A 20,737-nucleotide genomic window follows, 5' to 3' on the forward strand; every position below is an offset into this window, starting at 1 on the left:
AGAAAGGCTGCTATAATCACTGGACAAATGATGCCCTCAACATTATTTCAGGAAGAAATTGAACTTTGAATAAAAAGTGTAATTTTACCTCAGGAGAAGATTCGCCTCTGACTGGAGGACCACGATGGGCATGAGAGGGTTGCATGATAAAGATCTTTTCCTTTAAAATTTGACCTCACAATTGACCTATGAGTCAAAAGTGAGTGACATCATCATTCATGAGTAATTGTCATACGAAACTCAAACTGAATACATGGTGAGACAATCCCTTCTCTGCGGACACCCAATGAACATTGTGGCAAGTCTCAGCATGCATGTCCTTGCATTTTCTACGAATTGCAGTCCTAATTCATTCTGCCCTCTTTGTATCAGGATCTTAAAACTACACCCTTTGTTTTGAGAGTCCTTTGAAGCATCTGTCATAATGAGGATATAGAAAAGTGGAGAATTTGGAGATAAAGTTAATTTATTCATTCAACCGATATTTTCTAGTTACAGATTAGGTGCTGAACATAGATTAAGGAACTGAGATTACAGTGATGCAGATAAATCCGGCCTGGTAGCACACATCATCAGGGACACAGACAGAAATTGGCAATTTCAATTCTCAAAATCATGTGGTAAGCACAATGGGGGCACAAAGGAGGGCCACCCCATCCAGTTTAGGGGATTCATGAAATTCAAGACTTCAAGGAGAAACCAATCAGCAAAATAAAGGTGAGGACCAGTAAGAGGGGTTGCTTGAAGAAGTCTGAATACTGTGTACAGATGCCTAGAAGAAAGAGGTAACATGTCAAGATTGTGCAACTGGCAGGAGTTCATGATAACAAAAGCATAGACTGCAAACATCAGTCAGCAGAAAGGGAATTCCAAAAACACCACAAATACACTGCAGACACAGTACACGTCCAACACCTTACGATGCTAATTTGCAGTTGGAAACCAAAAGACACACCAGCTGGGATTTCAGAGTCACATGATCCTTTATACCTTATTTTTCAGAGAATTTAATGAAGTAGAAATCAACTTCATAATACAAACAAGATTCAGATATAAACTTTGTTTTTTGCAGTATCTAGACCTCGCTATTAGATCTCTCTTTTGAGCTGGTGTAGGGGAGGAAGACAATTCCTCTGCCCCCGAGGTCCTTCTGGCTGGTCCAAGAATTAAATCGACATGAGACGGAGCAACACAACAAAAGCAAACAAAGCTTTCTAACATGCATGTGTGGCAGAAACCCAGGAAAGCTGAGTAACTCACCAGAATGGTGGTTTCACCTTAAATACCATCTTCAGCTAAAGGCAAAGGAGGATGTTGGGGGTAGTGGTTTGGGACTTCAAAGGGGAGGAAGGCAATTCATATGGAAATGGAAAAGCAAGTGTTTGGTAGATAAGAATGGGCTTGGCGAGGACCCTCGCAGTCTACCAATACCCAGAGTTATCTATAGCAATGGCCTGTCCGGGAGACAGGCTTCCCATCTGAAATCGTTGTAGGCAGTTAAGGGGAAGGTCAACGTTTCTTTCCGACTCTCTTGTCCTAACCAAGAGACACATTTTAGGATGGCCAATTCTGATCGCCCACCTTGGCTAATGCTTTCCCTGGAATGCAAAATTCCCTATCACCACCACCACCATCATCATCATCATCATCACCCTCAACACCATCATCGTGGTCATTGTGTTTTCTTTCTTGTACTTCTGAACTGGTATTACCTCTTCACTATAAAATCTCCAAAAACACAAAAGTTTATGCAAAATAAAGTATTTCTCTCATTCCTGATCTCAGCAAACTAGTTTCCTCCAGAAGCAACCAAGATCACTAGTTTCTCATGCATGACTCCAGAGGCCATCTAAGGGTATACACACGTGAATATAAGGATTGCATTCTTTTGCAGAAATAGTTTACTATCCCTATGGGTTTGCACCCCAGCTTTTCCACCTTACAATATAGCTGCTAAATTGTTCTGTATCATTACAAATAGAGCTCCATCTCTCAATTTGCTGGCTACATAATATTTCATTATATGAGTGTGCTAAAATTTACATTACCAATATCACATAGATGGACATATAAGTAGTTTTCAATCTTTAAAATTATAGCCAATGTTGCAGTGGTCACCTTACATATACATCATTCTGTGACTCTGTGTGTTAGAGAGTACGTGTGTCCTAAAACTTAACCTGTTGGGCCAAAGTTAACACAGATTAAAACTGAATTAGTATTAGATGCAATTTTCAATAGACATTTTAAACTTGTACACCCTTAAAAGTACATGTTTTCAAAAACGTTAGGAAGACAATTTGATAGCATGTGAGGTGAAACATTGTTTCATTTCTCTTACTTTGAGTGATCTGAATAACTTACTTTTCTACAAGCTGTCTAAAGTTGGTCCATTTTTATTGATTTGTGGCTCTTCATGACACATAACTTGCATAAATTAGCGCTTTTCTCTGACATAAATTTGGTTGTCTTTTCCAGAACATTTTTTACTTTTGAATTTCTTCATGCTTTTTTACCACAACAAATTTATTTTTGTGTAGTTTTGTCTGTATTTTTACGTCTTTGGGTTTCATATCGTTTGAAAACAAATTGGATGTCCCAAGGTAATTTGATAATTATCTGACAGTTTCTGTTTCCATGGAGTTTTTTGATGTTTCGGTCTAAGGTCAACCTGAAATTTACATTGTGCAAGGCTCATAATGGATCTAATCACCCTTGTAGTCTATGCAGATGTCCAGTTGTTTGACCACAGGTATCACGCAGTTCATATTTCCCACTGAGCTGAAATAACACTTTTCGCATACACTTAATTCCTGTGTGGTATTGGTTCTATTTTTAGACTATCTACTGCGTTTTGTGGCTATGCCTTTGTATTGTGCCTCAGTGACTCACTGTTCTAATCATGGAGGTTCTATAAATTTCATTGTAACGCTTTGGCATTGTCTTGGCTTTTTAATTCGTTTTGATCAACTCCGTTTAAATTTTACTATCAGCCTCTTTGAAATTTTCACTCAGAACACATAAAACTCACAGGTGAACAGAAAGAATTGATTTACATATGGAATTGGCCCTTCCTACTCAAGGCACAGCATATATATCCACTTGTATGGTTGTTCCTATGTAACTTACAGAAGAATTTTCTTTTTTCCTGAGGAAGATTCACCCTGAGCGAACATCTGCTGCCAATCTTCCTCTTTTTGTATGTGAGCATGGCCACTAACAGATGAGTGGTGTAGGTCCGTACCCAGGAGCCTGAACGCAGGCTGCTGAAGCAGAGTGCACTGAACTTAATCACCAGGCCACTGGGGCTGGCCCCAGAAGCATTTCTGGATAGGTATATTCCAAGTTTATTTTCAGAATATTTCAAAGTTGACCTTCTCTGTTCTTCTAATCAGTTGTTTCTGCTTCCATTATATTACCTGCCCCATCACATTTACTCTACCTTCTGTTTGCCAGGCATTGATGCCCTATAGTAGGTACTTTTATGTTTTTATCTTAAAATTTTGCTGAAAAACAGAAAAAGTGTATACACATAAAAATAAGCCAGATGCTGTTATGAAAACTTGCAAAAGTTACCTGAAACTACTCTGAACAGAGGTACTTGGTAATTAGTATCAAGAAACGATTTATGGCCTGCAAAATTCGAAACCACAATGAAGGCTCTGAAGGATTTTCCTCATCCTTATTTTTCTTCTTCTTTGAAGTGCAGTCGTTTTTAGTATTTTCCTTCTCTTCCAGCAGGGTTTTCATTTGGGCCTAAAAAAGTGTGGTATGTTAGGAAAAGGTAAACTTTTAAAAATCCCAATCTTTCAAGAATGTGGTTTATATTAACGATTTATAAAATTGTCTGTATTTTCCTTCTAAAAGTCTTCTGTCTCATTAGATCTTGAGGAGATATTGTTCACGGCAGGAATATATCCTGGTTTAGGCTGGGGAAGTGAGAGGAAGCGTAGTACAACCTTAGTCACATTTACCCATCACCAGGGTCTTGCCAGGGTGCTAACCAGGCGATGAGGACAATTGTTGTAAGATATTCTAACCAAAATTATGCTGTTTGGGAGAGAGCCTTCTGTCTGAATGGCATGAAGCCTCACCCACATCTTAGAAATAATGGGAACTCCTAAGCTGTCTATAAATCTGATATAAACACTTCCAGGTAGGAGGAGAGAGAATTCCCCCTTGGCTGTGTGCTGACTCAGGCAGGCTACCCTCTCCTGGAGACAACTGCAGCCAGGTTAGGAGCTGTCATGACGTCCCCTGCATTTCTAAGTCTGTGCCTATCTGATAGTTTTAGGTCAACTAGGATCTACCTTAGGGTCTTTGGGTGGTAGTAGGGTTCCTGATAATTGGCCATAATCTTGGTAAAGTGACCCAGTAGCTACTTATATTAGATACACCTGCTTAGAACATTTACTTGCTAAACCTGGGAACCCCATTTAACAGTGGCTCCAGGAGATCATCTCTCCAAATAGCAGCAGCACACGGCCTGGGAAGGTTAGCTATACTCTATAATTGTGTGGAGGTACCACGGTCTTCCTGGACTCTCCAGAAATGCAGTGTGAACAGAACTCAGGTGCTTTGACATCCGCCATTAAACACTCAGGGCTCCGAGTGACTCAAATGCAGTAAATGACAATGGTACTTCTCTCTATGACTTTGCTTTAATTTTCACCCATCCCTTCCTGAGGTTCCAGAGCTTTGTTCCCCAGTCACTGCCCAGACCCTGGCCAGGCTTACCTCAAGCTTCTGAATCTTCTCATCCCGCTCTCTCAGTTCATTTCTCATCCTCTCTTCCATTTCAGCTTGGAGTTGCTTGAGGACTCTTTCTTGATTGTCCAATTTTTGCTGCAGCTCTTTACACTTTTGCTCAAGAAGCTCCTTTTCCCTCTCAGCTTCCTCTCTTTTGGCCCGCTCTTCTGCTCCAGGAAGATTTTAGACAGCAAAGAGAACAACAGTCAGGCCTGAGAGCTCCAACCCGCATCCCCCAACCCTCCACTTTCTCAGAGGTCAAACTCTCTTGAAAAGGCAGATGCAAATGTCTGAAGTCACCTGGTGACCACCCATCAACAGCAGGTCTGAGAATGTGAGAGGAAAGGCCCTGGCTGCCTGTGCTGGATGCACAACCACAACTTGCCTTCCTTTCAGACAGAGCAGAGTGTGTTCACACAAAGAGAGGAAGCTCCTTGCTTCCGGAAGGTCTTCCTGTCAAGAGCTCTCAGAGGGCATTGCAGGAACCTACCCACCCCACTGTGAGCTGAGCCCTCCCCATACCTGCTAACCGCTCTTCGGCATAACTGGGGAGCTTGTCTTTCCTCAGGAAGCACACCTCTGCTTCCTCCTTCATCTTCAATAAGTCCTGGAGGACACAGGAGGCAAAACACATCAGGCAGATCAAACCTGAACTTCCATTGAAACATTCTGAAAAAAGATCCATCCTGATTAACATTCCCTGGTTGCTTCCCACTGCCTACGAGTAAAGTTTTCAAGCTCCTGCCTACCTCCCTCCCCTTCCAGCCTCCTCTGCCAGTGCTGTTCCCACCACCCATGCTCTGTGCCACCAGTCAGAAGAGCGTGTAATTTTACAAACACTTAATCTTAGGCGCTTTCATATTTTTCACGTGCTGTTTTTCTGCTTGCTGCTCCTCCTGTAACATACCACCCTGGATAATGTGTTCCAATCATTCCAAATTACCTCTCACTCCTCTGCCGGGAAGATTTCCTAGATCACCTTTCCCATGGGAAACCATTGTATGTTTCCATTTGTACATTTGTATCACTGGTACATTTTAAATGCATGAAATTTATGGTGTGTGAACTACATCTCAATAAAAGTGTTAAAAGAAACTTGAATTACTAACACCTCAGAGAAAAAATACTCTATTTAAGACTGTTGATAAGTTTCTTAACTCCCTGGGCCTTCCTTGTGAAGTTTTGGGTTATATTATATAATTTGCAGCTGTAGTGTCCTGTGATTCTATCCACAGGTTATCATTAACAGTAATACGACCAAAAGCGAAATAAAGAGAAGCTTCCCAGAGAAACTTGAGTTGCTACGAACGAGAGAGAGTGCACAGAAAAAGCAACCAGCTCAGAATAACTTGTGTTCCAAGCACATAGGGAGACTTTGCGAGTATTCAGTCAAGGAGGACATCGGAGTGTCTGTTCTGACTTTGCTTCAGAGGTTAGCCAGATTTCCAGATAAAGTGCCTGAGTTTGGAGGAAAGGAAGATAAAATAGTGTAATACAGTCATTTGGAACTCTCTTACTCAGAAGAATTAGGATCCTTCTACTATGAATAGTAAAGAATCTATGGCCAATAAGGCGGCCTCTACATCAAAGACTTAACACGAAGAATCAAGTATCAAGACAAATTACCATGTACATATTCCTTAACTCCAGCTTGTCAAATTGGAAGGAGCGCTCCATGAAGCCTTTCTCGTGGCCCATGATTGGCTGAATTCGGACCATTTTTGTGGGAACTTCTCTCAGCAGAGCTGTTGAATTCTCAGGCTAGGACAGAGGTGTCACCACGTCCTCCAAACAAGGACTTACACCACTGTTGAAGGCATCCACCAAGGTCACCACCAGAATCTCCAGCCCTTAATGCAACAGAACATTTAGGGGATCAATGAGATTCAAAATTAGAAACTACAATTAGAAAATGATTTTTAAGAAACCTTACGCAGCATGAAACTCCGTAAATCCCATCGCCTCCTACTAAATTAGTGATTTCCTTCCTAGTCATTCTTTCTTCTACGGTTCTCCAGGTCACTGCGCTTAAAAAAGTTAAGTATCTTCCTTCAGCTGACATGCTCTGGTATATTCTGGAAAAAGAATTTCCCAGCAAAGCATAATAAAAATAACATAGGCAATCATACAACTCAATAACCCAAAAAACAATGAATCCAATAAAAAAATGGGCTGAGGGACTAAATGGCTGTTGCCGCAGCCGCAGAGGCCAAGGAGTGACAGGTACCGCCAAGGCCACTCGGTTGTTGAAGCAATCAAAGTTTATTGATGAAGGGACACAGAACGAGGAGCAGGGATAAAGGGGAACAACAAATCGGTACTTTCAACATCTACAAGAGTTTATACGGCGGGTGGCAGGGCCGATTGTCCGGGTCTGAGGTGAAGCGTCCTTTCCTCAGTGAGACTTGCAATTGTTCTATGCCTGTGACTCCCTTTTATCCTAAGGTTTCTCTAGCTTCTGACTCAGGGTTTCAGACATTTGGATACTTTGAGTTATTTCTTCTTGTTCCCACGGATGGGGTGCTTCTATCTTTTTTGTTCCCTCGGATGGGATGTTTCTAAAGTCCTGTCAGGTGCCTGTCGGGGTGGCCAGCCCAGACAAGGAACATGACACAGGACATATTCTTTGTAACTTGTGCCTTAGAGTCAGGGCCGAAGTGGCCATCTTTGACCCCAAGCCCAGACACATTCCTTTGTGCAGGGCCCAGGCCCAGTGTCCTTGGAAGGCGGGGAGGTCAATGAACTCTGTACAATGGCCGTTTTTCCCAGTAAGATATCCAAATTGCCAACAGGTACATGAAAAGATGCTCAACGTCACTAATCATCCGAGAGATGTCAATCCAAACCACAATGTGATATCACCTTACACCTATTGAGGTGGCTGTTATCAAGAAGACAAGAGATAAGTGTTGGTGAAGAGGTGGGGATAAAGGAAGCCTTGTGCACTTTTGGGGGGAATGTCAATACGTTCTGCCACTGTGGAAAGCGCTATGGAGCTTCCTCACAAAACTGAAAATAGAGAAACAATATGATCAAGCAATTCCACCTCTGGATATGTCCAAAGAAAATGAAAATAGGATACTGAGGAGACAGATGCAATCCCATGTCATTGCAGCGTTATTCACAACAGCCAAGATGTGGAAACAACCTAAGTGTCTGTCAGTGGATGAAAGCACAAAGAAAGATGTGGTGCATACATACGATGGAATCTTATTCAGCCATGAGAAAGAAGGAAATGCTGCCATTTGCCACAGCATTCCTGGACCTTGAGGGCATTATGCTAATTGAGATAAGTCAGAAAAATACTGTATGACATCACTTATATGTGGAATCTAAAAAAAGCTGAACTCATAAAACACAGAGTAGAATGGTGGTTACCAGAAGCTGGGGGTGGGGGAGTTAGGGTATGTGGTGCAAGGTTACAAACTTGTAACTAGTAGGTAAATAAGTCCCGGAGATCTAATGCTCAGTAAAGTGATGATAGACAACAATACTGTATTATAAACTTAAAGTTGCTAACAGACCAAATCTTAATGTCACCACCACCAAATAATGATAATCCAATAATGATGGAGATGTTAGCTAATGCTGTGGTGGTAATCATATTGCAACATAAAAATGTATCAAATCAGCGCGTTTTATGCCTTAAACTTACACAATGTTAGAAGTCAATTATACCTCAAGAAAAATAAATTTAAAAATAAATAAAAATAATAAAATAGATAAGAGGTCACCAAGTGAGGCAAGCTTTATATATATGAATAAATATATAAATATAAATATAGATATGTTTATCTATGCTTTGGGTGCTCACTGAGGAGAGCACTTATCATACAGGATGTCTCCTTGGACGCAGTGATAACTTGCAAACCCAGAAGAGTCTCACAGTAGAATAAGATCACAAAGTCATTCTCTGGCCTCAGACTTATCCAAAGCACACATATGTCACCACTTCTGTACTTTTCTGTGGCACGAAATGCAGGCTAGTTTTGGCCGTCTTCAAGCTGCTGCCTTCATTATTCCCCCAATATTTGATGAAGCTAGGGATGAGATACAGGGTATCACCAGTCCCAATGTTTTACTTCCATAAAATAATAATATTCAAGTAAGCATCAAGAGTACAAAATTTGCTAGCTCCCCTGTGTGTGCTTCCATCCCTGTCCTCAGTGATACTTACGAGACCCTGCAAAGTAGGCTTATTGTACCCGCTTTGCAAATGAGATCAATGGGGCTCAGAAAGTCCAAGGGATTTGCCCAAAGCACATAGTGAATAAGTGGTAGACCCTGGATTTCAAATCTGGAAGGTCTGCGTTAGCGTTCTATGCTTTGCACGCAATTACCAGGCAAAATAATCTTTCCCCAAAACAAGGATTACCCCATACTCCTTGATCAGTAACTTCCAGGGCATTTCTACGGACTCTCCTATCCCAAAAATATTTCTTCTAATATATTACTACGACCTGATGGGCCCCTCCTTTTTCTTCAGACTCCAGCCCTCACCCCATAGACACTCAGCGTTTTGCAGACCTGGCTGTCTCCTAGCACAGCTAGTGCTTCCCCAGGGGCTCCAGTTCACCTCAGGTTTATGAGACATATCCTTCTCCTTATTTCATTGCTTGTTATCCAGTCCTATTTATTATGGCCTTTTGCTTATTCCAACACATCTCTTGAGCACCTACTATGCACCACAAACTGTGCTTGTGATCCCAGCCCTGATATCAGTTCCCCTACATTGAACCCAGCATATATGGGGCTGAAACCAAAAGCACTCATCCCCTTCTCCTGCTTCTCTAAGTTACATTCATATGTAAAGATCGTTTTTTTAAACCTTTGTATCCCTGAACTTCACAAGGCAAATAGAAGTTACAAATTGTTAGAGCCCAGGTGGCCTCACGCTAACGTTTTGGCTAGTTACAGGTCCTTTGAAGTTTTCTTACAGGGAACCTGATATCCAGAGAATATCAAGAAGCTGAAGCTTCCCAGACCCCATCTCCTCACTTTCCTGACACCAGAATCCACCATCCACCATAGAGGCAGATGACCAAGGATACTCCCCTGCGGATTCCCTTATCTCACCATCCTCCTGCCTGAAAGCAGCCTCACGAGGCCAAATGCAGGCTGGTGGGAAAGCACTGACCTGCAAGGCCACAGCCTCCCCCCACACACCTGAAAACTCAAATAAGACCCCCTGCCTCTTCTCCTTTGAGGAGGTGGAACTGAGTTCTAAGTAAGTCCCATCTCCTTGTCTGGCTGCCTTCAGATAAAACTCTTTCCTTGCCATAAGCCTGGCATTCCTGTTTTCATTTTGGTCTCTCTCTCGTGTGATGGGTAAAAGAACCTGTGTTTGTAGCTGGTAACACTTGTGTCCTCGGATAAAAAGTTAAATGAGCTGTAGTCTCTGCCCTCAAGGAGATACTAAGGTAACTGCATCAGTTAGGATTAGGCTTAGCTGTGACAAACAGAAAAAAATGGCTCATAAATGATTTACATTTAATCCTCTCTCTCATAAATTTCAAGGTTAGTGGTCCAGGGATGGTATGGTGGTTTCGTTTCTTAAAGGATTGAAGGCTCAGAACCTTTCTGCCATATGCTCAGCCGTCTATAAGGGGCAGCCCAGGATGTGAGATGATGTGCCATCATATTTGTATTCTAACCAGAGAGTGGGGACGGGGAGAAAGATAGGCCTCTCTTTTCAGAACTATCGCATCTGCATAAAACAAGTTCCTTCTTAAGTTATTCACATTATCGTACACAACCACAAGAGAGGTTGGAATTGCCATCGTTATTCTGGGAAACCGTGTGCACGGCAAACAAGTAGGGGCACTATGAGTATAGGAGAAGGGTAGAATGGACACTAGGGGACAGTTACCAATGTTTTGTAGTAACCATCTCAAATTAGGAAGATGACAGACAATCTAACGTGGATTACAGTTTATGGTTTATCACACTTGTTATTATCTCCACTAAAGTCTAAGATTAGGGGTACAAGTGCCGTGTCTATCTTGTTCTCTGCTTAGACCCCAGGCTGGGCTCACAGAATGCACTCAGTCAACATTCGTTAAATGGAAATCATCCTGAGGAGAGAGGTCTATGTGAGTGATATGGGTAACTGAATCGTGTGTTGAGATGACTTAATTCAGCTTAAGAAGACAAAAGAAGAAAAGCCTTGAGGAAATCTAAGGGGTGATGGTCCTGGGGGAGCATAAGGTTTCAGAGGCGTGGAAGACAGAGCTGAGCATCCAGAAGAGAGAAGAGATCACTGATATTAAATACCCAGAGAATTCACAGCAATTGTCAGCAAGGAGGCCAAGGATGACCTGACTGAGCACAGGTTTACTTGAGTGATAGAATAGGACCCAGAGCCGGAGAAAGGAGCTGGGAAGGAGGGAGAGCCAAAGAAGGCAGCTCCTTTCCAATAAGGCAGAATAGGATCTCAGGAGATATGTGCTGAAGTATTTTGTGGTGAAGGGTCATGGTCTCTGCTACTTACTTGCCAAATAATAATCAGAATAAGGAAGTAAATAGAAGAAAGTATACATCTGTTCAAACACAGAGAATGCAAGTGTCACAAAATGTTGCCACAGGGTGAATCTCAGTTAAAGTTATATAGGATGTCATTATAACCTTATATTTTTTCTGTAATTCAGAACCGTTTTTTCAAAACAAAATTTGTTTTCATATAATTAAGATTAACATCACAATTATTTTACAGGTATCCAGGCAACTACTTGGTTATTTTATTTAAATGGTTCTCTGGGAAATCTCTATATTTTTCCTGCAAGAATATATAAACAACATTAAGTTGAAATGTTTCCAAAGTTAGGTTTTAAATCTTGCACATTTAAGATGTATCTTTTGCATTGAAAATTTTCCAGGTGTACAGTTGACTGCTCATGTGACCTTAGCAAAGATTTGACCTACGTCACGTTTTCAGTAATTATTATGCTTAAAATAATTGCTTCTACCTGAAGGGTTATTTGGAGTTTTAAATGAGGTGTTGCAAGCTCTCGTCTTAGCACAGTGTCCTGTACAAAACAAGCTTTCAATAAATGTTTCCTGAATTAGATCAAGATTAATCTACAATAACACAATGACCAATTGGCCCATTGGACAGTTTATTTCATTGCGTTCTGCAAGAACTATGTTACAGGGACACGAGTATATAAATTAGCTTTTCATCAGAACAAAACAATAATCGGCTGAGATGCTTTGCCCCTGTTCAACCACCCACTGTCGGATTCTTCAGACTTTGGGGAATGAGGAGAAGGAGCCCCTCAAAGCCACGTTACAATCTCTGCACTTGTAGCCTCTTCTTCAGAGAGAAGATTCGGGGCACTGTTAGAAGATATGACTTGTACTGCAAATGCCACTTTTGAAAATGAGACCTGTGGTGTCTCAGCTGTGCATAAGCCATGAGCTTAATTTCAATCAACAAAGCAGTGTTCTCCCCTGTTCAGAAGTGGTTTTTAAAACTGGATGTTCATGAGAATCACCTGGAGTGGGTGTTAACCCCCCAGATTCCCACACCCAAGAATCTCTGTGTGACTCTCACAAGAGTCGCTGGTGAGTCTCACATTCGTACGAGAAACCCGGCTATGCAAAGACTCAATTTTGATGATAGACTTATTTTGAACTGTTAAAGGTTAACATAGAGGTACTGAAATCCTTCCTAGACGGGGATTTTAAAAGCCCTCACTCTGGTGATCTCTAAGTAAGTGTGACTAATAGATAAATAAGAAACTATCATTTCTGGTGATAACAGTCTGTCAACTAGATGAAGTCCATTTGTTCTCTGTATCCGCAAACAACCGTTTCTGTGAAGGGGTGTCATTTGATCAGGGAGGTTCTTTCAAGAGATCTGAGCCTCCCCTTTTGAAAATCAGTTTGAATCCGAAGAGAGAAGCACTTCTGAACATTTTGTTGAGATCTCAGAATTTACCTTTAGCCACATTTCACCATGTTGTCATAGGTGTCCACGGGATTTGGTTAAACAAATCAGTGCATATTAACCTCCCTGAGTCGAGTCACAGAGGCCTTTGTAGATGCGAGAACTTTGGGAGGTAGTCTTCCATCCAGAGTTCTCAAACTGGGCCACGTATTAGAATCACCCGGGAAGTCTTTAAACCAATACTGATGCCCCCACCACCCTTCCAAATCATTAAATCAGATGAGAGAAAGAGAGGCAATCATCAGTACTTCCTAAAATCTCAGGACTGTAGGATCTCTGCATCTCAGGATGCAGCCAGAGTTGAGAACTATTGATTAGACGATCCTCCTGCATGGTACTATGAGGAAAGCTGAGGTCACAGAGAAAAATGCCTCCTGGCCCTTGTAAAGAGCCAGGAGGAGACCCTAACCTCTCCATCAGCTTTCTTTCCTCTCCACTTGCTGCTGCCCTCACAGTGGCCTTACTCCCAATTCCTCTTCTCATCCCACTTTTACCTCAGAAATCAAGGGTTTTAAGCCCAAACCTAATGTGCATGTAAAAGAAAGTTTGTAAATGAACATACCTGCTCCACAGCACTGCTGATCTCTTCAAAAACTCAGCCTTGCTCTGTTTCCTCTGCCTGCTCTTCTTCTAATTTATAGAAGCCAGAAAGAAAATGAAGGTGTTCACCATTCTGAGAAAGGAACTGGAGCATAAAACTGAACCTGAAAGGGAAAGTAAGTCAAGATATCTTTAGCTATTTAGAAAAGGCGGGCCAGACTCAAGCCACTAAAGCCTGAGAAAGCAGGGGAGAGAGGGAGGCGGGAGGATTCCGGTCACCCTGCAGTTAGGCCTCAGGAAACATCGCCCTAAGTAGCTTGCTCTGTTTTATACCCATCTTGCCTCTCCACAAATGGACCATGATTAATGTAGGTGCCCATTTTGTTGTATTATACTTCTTGGAATTCGTGGAGCTTATTGAATGAGTAGGTTAATGTTTTTCATCAAATTATGGAAGCTTTTTGTCATTATTTTTTCATCTATCTTTTCTTCCAGTTTCTCTTTCATATACTCATGTGACCTCTATATACATTGGCACGCCTGATGGTGCCTCGCAGCTCTGTGGAGCTCTATCTGCTGTTCATAATTCTTTTTTATTTAAGTTGGATTATCTCTGCTGATTTGTCTTCAAGTTCACAGATCTTTCCTTTACTGGCTCGAATGTGTTGTTGAGATCTACACTGTCTACTATATTTTTTATTCTGGTTCTTATACTCTTCCACCCTGGAATTTCTTTTCTTTTCTTTCCTTTCCTTTTCTTTTTTTGAGCAAGATTAGCCCTTAGCTAACATCCACGCCCATCTTCCTCTACTTTAGATGTGGGACGCCTGCCACAGCATGGCTTGCCAAACAATGCGTAGGTCCACACCCTGGATCTGAACTGGGGAACTCCAGGCAGCCCAAGCAGAGCACGCAAACTTAACCACTGCGCCACTGGGCTGGCCTCCTCTATTTGTTTTTTTCTGATCACTTCTACCATATTAGTATTCTGTAGATCATGAGTCATTTTCATCATACGTAGAGTCTGTAAACATGCTTACCTTCAGTTGTTAGAAATACTAATAATAACTGTCTCGAAGTCTTTGTCTGCTAAGTTCGCCACCTGGGCTCCATGAGAGTTTCTACTAACTTCTTTTCCTATGATTAGGTCAATTTTCCTGTTTCTTTGCATGTCTCAGGATCTATTCAGGAACACAGGGCACTAGAAATAAAGTAGTGTTGTAACAGTGGGTTGGATCGCCTGCCTCCAGGGACTGCTGTGGGTTTTGCAGTTTCTTTGTTCGTTAGTGACCTTCCTGGACTAGTTCTGTACAGTCTCAGGACCTTTCTATGTGTGGCTGCTGATGTCTCTGCTCACTTATACTTTTAAATGTTTATTCTTTTAGTTTTTGAGATTGACTTCCTAGAGGTCACTCTTGAGTCATCAGAGGTTATCGATCAGGCAAAAGCAGGTCAGAGCTTATGCTGAAACAGCTTGGGCCAGTAAACATCCTTTCTTGATGAATTTGAGAGTGGTTTTAGAAGGCATTCACAACTCATGTGTTTTATAACTCTACAAGGATTTTTTTTCCGCATATGCAAGACCTCACTCTCAGCCGGGATAATATTTAACGAAGAGTGAAACAAGGAATGAGAACAAAGTCCAAGGATGTGTTATTGAGCCACTCTGAGTCTCTAGGCAACAATCTTTCTGAGGGTACTGTGAGTGCAATTTGCACCAGCAGGGTGGGGGAGCAATCCAGGTATTCCACCAGCTCGTCAAACCACATTATTCTCTGCCTTTTCTTCATTTGGAAGATGCGTATTGATAATATACTGTGGTTTCAATGACTCATGAAATGAAGCATCTGTTTTTGTTTCTTTGGATATTTTCTCTTGTTATTTTTGTTGTAGAAAAGAATACTGTCATTCATGGATGTATCTGGCTTTAACCTTCTTTTTTCACTTCTTCATTTTTCTCTTTGGAGACCTGTGTGTTTGTGTGTATTCTTGAATATCCACTTAGAGAATACAGCATTTATATCTCCCACTTGAAACACCTTAGATAGCTTACAAGTTTTCAGTTTTTCTGAGACTATTTCTAGTTTTGATAGCACATCATCTCCGGGTCATCATCTAGAGAACATCTCAGTTTCAAACTCACGCAAGAAATTAGCATGCAGAAGACCCATGAGTGCTTAATAACCCATGAGACTTCATAAAGAATATGTCAGTCCAAGAATATCAGGAAAGGACCTCCATTCCTTTTCCTGACATTCACTTTCAGAGCTCTCTTTCACGTGATGGACTGATTCACTCTAATAAGAACACCTATTACACCAAAACCTCATTTGTCTAACTCAAACATCGCTCCTCAAACTGCATGTCCTCCCAAATGGCAAAGCAGTTCAAGGACCGGTTCCTTGAACTGATTCCAAGTATACAGTGATACTTGGGTGATATTTCGGTGATTTTCCAGAGCCAGCTGAGACCATGCTTGTCATTTTCTGATCCCTTCCAGTATGAGTTTTTCAGTCATGGTGATGATGATCTCTCCGCTTTGGGATGTAATTGATCAGAGAGAGAGCTGGATATAGCTCCTCTTGTAATTCCCACTCCCAAACGCAAGACTATCCCAAAGCAGGTATACATGCAAAAGATCTTACTGAACATGTTGGCTGGGGGTGTATCTGTTTCCTTAGATCTCTTTGCCTATGAGATTTCTTGGGAATGACAAGGCTTCTACTCATCTGAAGCCCATCCTTTTTCTGCCATGTGAATCCATTCTCTCTCTCCTCCACATATTCTATTCTCTTTATTCGTTACTTCGCATTTAGGAGCAAATAAAATGGTCTAACAAAGCAAGTTCGCAAGCATTATTCATTGCTTAGCTTTCTGCTGAGAATAACAACCTGGTAGTCTCCTCCTCTGCTCTAGCACGCATTTTGCAGTATTTTTATAAGCATACACATTTTCCTCTATATCAAGAATGTGGGGACCTATTGTTAATGCAATAAACCTTTGTTTTGCCTTTTATATAATATGTTAGCCCAGTAGTCATTCTGCAACAAGACAGAAGGAGGCTCTATGTAAAATGGCGAGTGTTGCAAATAGTGCCCAGACCCCCTTGCTTTGGGAACCCTGGGGCAAAATCTACCACAGGTGGACAGAGGCATGAAGCTGAAACTGAACAGAAATTTTGAAGGCTCTGGGGCTTTGGGGAAGTTTTGAGTCAAGCGGCAGCTGCACATGCCATCAAATTTTTCTAGTCCATGAAACACAGGTGTTCCCAGTGGAAGAAGGAACTGTCTAGAGAGACTGCAAAGGCCCATTCAGGGACAGTGGTTTACCTGTCCTTGAACACTTTCTCAAGTGTTCTTCAAGTGTTTCCAGGGTTCATCTGCTATGAGTTTAGAGCTTTAAGAATTCATGTTCTTATTTTTCTAAAACTGAAAAGCAACTAATTTCCAGTAATTGGGCCTGTTAGATAAACAGCTCTCCACTGTTTTCAGGTTGCATCTGAAATTATGGGGAACACCATTTCCAGTGAACTTGGATGGCTTATGAGATTGTTTTTCTGGCCTGAAAAATTTTATAGGAGGTCATTGTAAAACATAATAGCCAGTCAAATTCAGGAAAAAGAAAGTAGAGTGGTGGTTACCACCGGTTGGGGAGAGGGGAAAGTGGGGAATTGTTTAATGGGTGTGGCGTTTCAGTGTTTCAAGATGAAAGAAGTTCTGGAAAATGGTATACAATATGCCTATTCTCAACACTACTGACCTGCAACTTAAAAATGCGTAAGTTGATAAGGAAAAAAACCAAAAAAATGACTGGAAGTGTGTGCAATTTGAGGGTAAGAGGAAAAACACTGTATCTGAGAGTTACAGTGCTTTCCTTTGTTGTTAGTCAAGAGCAAACATATAGCACTTAGCGTTTTCAATCTTTCTGCAAACAGACTGGTCATTTTAGGAAATTGCAGGTTGATCTCTTGTGAGGGCTGATGACATGGCCAGGGATCATCATTTTTGGCTATCTCCAGTTTATTATCCATGCAGTAGTCACAGTGAATGTTTTTAAACCACAAATTAAGTCATGTCACTTTTTTGCACAATGTTTTAAAAGCTTCTCATTGCAGTTAATGTAAAGTCCAGTCTCCACATGTAGCCTGTAAGGTCTACACCCTACTCATTGTTGCCTCTTATTCCAGGGGTCCTAGACCTCCCAATCCTTTCATTTGCCGCAGATTTTAGCACCTGATTCTTCCCCACTTTACCACTGCTCTTGTTGTCAATTATGGGGCTTTAGCGTCTGGTAGACAACTGTCCAACACCCGAAACCTCTTGGTTCCCTGACTTCCTCATATCCAAAACCCTCTCAATCATCTCACTTCAGCCTCCTCACCTCAGTAGGACATTTTCCTACTGGTAACTCAATCTCCTCCGTCATCTCAATTTCCAGCCTCCCCACAATCAGTCCTTCTCAAGATCTTCTCCACATTACCATGGCAAGTGTTCAACCGTCTGTCCTCAAATTATTCTATATTTCAGCAACATTTTATAAGGAAAATTGCCCCTTCCTTTCTGAAGCGTTTTATTTTTCTGGCTGCTTCTCTGTCATACACTCCTTGTTTTTCTTTATTTCACTGGCAATATTTTCAGTTTCCAATTCTCCATGTTCTGTGCTTTTTATTCTGCTGAGTATTGTAGCTTCTCAGTTCCAAGATTTGTTTTTCTTAATCCAGGCACATGGCTAGAGTAAATGTATATAAATAACGTCCAAAATTATATTTTAAGCTCTGTCTTCACTCCTGAGCTTCAAGCTTTTAAATTCAACGACCTGTTTGACATCTCAATCTGTGTCCAATAAATATCTCAAGCTTAGCATGTCCAGACTGAAACTCTGGATTTCCCCCGTGATCCGAAACCTGATCTTCCCACAGTCCCCCTATGTCAAGAAATAATAACTCTTTTAACATATCTTTGATTTCTATTTCTCTCTCCAGTCTTCAGTTCAATGCAACAACATGTCCTTTCAGCTCTAAATTTTAAGCACATCTAGAGTCAGACAAAATCTCATCATTTCTATTCCAACTCCATATCACCACTCACCTGGAATTCTAGACTTCTAACTCAATGATCGTGTTTACTCACGCCCCCCCCACCCCCACCCAAGGCTCTATTCCAGGCCTAGAAATATTCACTTTAAAAAAATTAACTTAAAAATCATATACCTAAAGAAAAATAATCAAATTGTACATTTACATTCGATGATTTTCAAAAAGTAGATTTATCCTTGTACTATCATGTAAGTCAAGGAATAAATTTCTACAAATACTCCCAGAAGCTCAGTCCTAACACTTTGCAATTTCATCTGCCTCACTCCTCCCACAGGGAAACTCTGGTAGACAGCTTCCGACATACTCCCAAAGATTCTAGTATCATTTCATTCCTAGCATTCGCATCCTTGTGCAATCCTCTCCCTCTGAACGTGGGCTGAATTGAGTGAATTGCTTCTAAGAAAATGGCAAAATTTATGAGTTGTTTTTACTTCCTTGCTTAGGCTATAAAAGACTGTTTTCCCTCTCTCTCACTCTTCCTTGTGTTCTTGGTTTGGCCACATTGATAGAAGTTGCCATGGTAAAAAATTCCTCAGATGGCAAGGAATTGAGTCTGGTCTCCAGGCAACAGCTAGTGAGGAAATGAGGCTTTAGTCGAATAACTCATGATGATTAATCCTGGCAACAACCACAGGAGTGAGGTTGGGAAGTGGATCCTGAGACCTCTTTGCCTGTCAGCACTTTGACGGGAACACGAGCCTTCCACTCCACTGAACATCATCCTCTTTCTGCCTTGATGGCTCCACTCTCTCCTCTCCTCTATTCTGTCTGCTTTCCTCTACCCACTACCATACTTTTGGAACAAACACAATTACTCCAACAAAGTAATTTTGAAGTCATTTTTCATTGCTTAGGTTTCTGCTGAGACTTATGTCCTTATTCTCCCGCTCTGCTCTAATTATCATGTCAATAAATTTTTACAAACATGCACATTTCCCTTTCTATGAAGAATTTTGGGGTGAGATGTTCAAATAATAAACATTTGCAGGGCCGGCCCGGTGGCGCAGCAGTTAAGTGCACGCATTTAGCTTCAGCAGCCTGGGGCCGAATCGTTCGGATCCTGGGCGAGGACATGGCACCACTCATCAAGCCATGCTGTGGTAGGCATAACAGAAAGACAGAGGCACGCAGCTTCAGTTGTGTCACACAGTTGAGGGCTCTGGGTCTTTGGTGGAGTTTGCAGCGAAGCAGCAGCTGCACATGCCATTAAATTTTCTAGTCAGTGAAACATAGGTGGCGACAGAGGAGGAAGGAAGTATCTATAAACCCTATGCACAGGCACTCTCAGGGACAGTGGTTTAGTTGTCCTCTGACACTTTTTAAGTAGTCTGCTGCAAGTTTTAATATTTAAAAAATCATGTTTTTGGGGGCTGGCCCCGTGGCCGAGTGGTTAAAGTTTGCGCGCTCCGCTGCAGGCGGCCCAGAGTTTCGTTGGTTCGAATCCTGGGCACGGACATGGCACTGCTCATCAGACCACGCTGAGGTGGCATCCCACATTCCACAACTAGAAGGACCCACAACGAAGACTATACAGTTATGTACTGGGGGGCTTTGGGGAGAAAAAGGAAAAAAAATAAAATCTTAAAAAAAAAAATCATGTTCTTGTTTTGCTAGAACAGAAAAGCAGCTGATTTCCTAGAATTGAGCCTGTTATCTAAATAGGACTTCACTGCTTCCAGTTTCAGTCTGGATTATATTTCAGCAGATGCCATTTCACATAGCCTTGAATTGACCTAAGAGATTGTTTTTCTGGCTGGAATGTCTTACACTAGGTCCTTACATTATTTTAAAACATGATATCTTCTTTTAAAACATATTATTACATTACTTTAAACCTTACATTATTTTAAAACAGGCTATCTGGAAATGCATGCACTTTGGAGGGGCTAAGAGAGTTCCAGCACCTCCGTTTTGTTGTTGTTTTTCAAGAACAGGGATACAGCATTCAGCTCCGTTAAATCTTTCTACAAACAGGCTGGTCAATGTGGGAAGCTGCGGGTGGGACTCTTGCCAGGGCTGATATCGTGACTTATGATCATTATTTTTGATAGTCTCAGATTGAAATTTCAATTCAGATTGAAACTGAAAGCAATGAAGAGTTACTTTGATAACAGCCTCATTTCCAGGAAATCAGCTGCCTTTCTGTATGAGAAAAATAGCCTGATTTTAAAAATCTAAATCCCTAGCAGAATGTGTGAAAAAGGTCCAGACAATTAAACCACTGTCCCTCACATGCTTCTGCAGACTCTCTTTAGACACCACATTTTCCCACCGGGGAACACTTGTATTTCATGGGCCAGAAAAACTTCATGGAATGGCCAACTGCTGCTTGGCTGTAAACTTCACTAAAACCCTAGTGGTGTCATGCAAAATGTGTAGTTCAATTTCAGATGCATGCCTCTTTC

The 20,737-nt window shown here is 41.5% G+C and overlaps 1 protein-coding gene across 1 annotated transcript; it reads right to left on the reverse strand.

Annotated features, from left to right (window-relative positions):
• Positions 1–448: 448 nt before the first annotated feature.
• On the reverse strand, positions 449–14,052 carry LOC106831575 (guanylate-binding protein 3-like). Its single transcript, XM_014841877.3, has 6 exons — positions 13,260–14,052; positions 6,376–6,599; positions 5,272–5,356; positions 4,738–4,916; positions 3,577–3,756; positions 449–772 (listed from the first exon to the last, which is right to left on the reverse strand). The coding sequence occupies exons 2-5, from the start codon at positions 6,466–6,468 to the stop codon at positions 3,583–3,585; spliced, it is 531 nt and encodes a 176-aa protein (XP_014697363.1). The 5' UTR covers positions 6,469–6,599; positions 13,260–14,052; the 3' UTR covers positions 449–772; positions 3,577–3,582.
• Between the last annotated feature and the right edge of the window lie 6,685 nt (positions 14,053–20,737).

This window comes from Equus asinus, chromosome 16 (assembly GCF_041296235.1).
Source record: "Equus asinus isolate D_3611 breed Donkey chromosome 16, EquAss-T2T_v2, whole genome shotgun sequence".
Taxonomy (NCBI): Eukaryota; Metazoa; Chordata; class Mammalia; order Perissodactyla; family Equidae; genus Equus; species Equus asinus.

Excerpts from the sequence above, each read along its gene's own strand:
- LOC106831575 (XM_014841877.3), bottom strand. The coding sequence starts at position 6,468 with ATGGTCCGAATTCAGCCAATCATGGGCCACGAGAAAGGCTTCATGGAG. Across the intron at positions 4,917-5,271 it reads TGCCGAAGAGCGGTTAGCAG|AAGAGCGGGCCAAAAGAGAG; the intron begins GTATGGGGAGGG and ends TTCCTGGAGCAG. Across the intron at positions 3,757-4,737 it reads AGAAGATTCAGAAGCTTGAG|GCCCAAATGAAAACCCTGCT; the intron begins GTAAGCCTGGCC and ends ACACTTTTTTAG.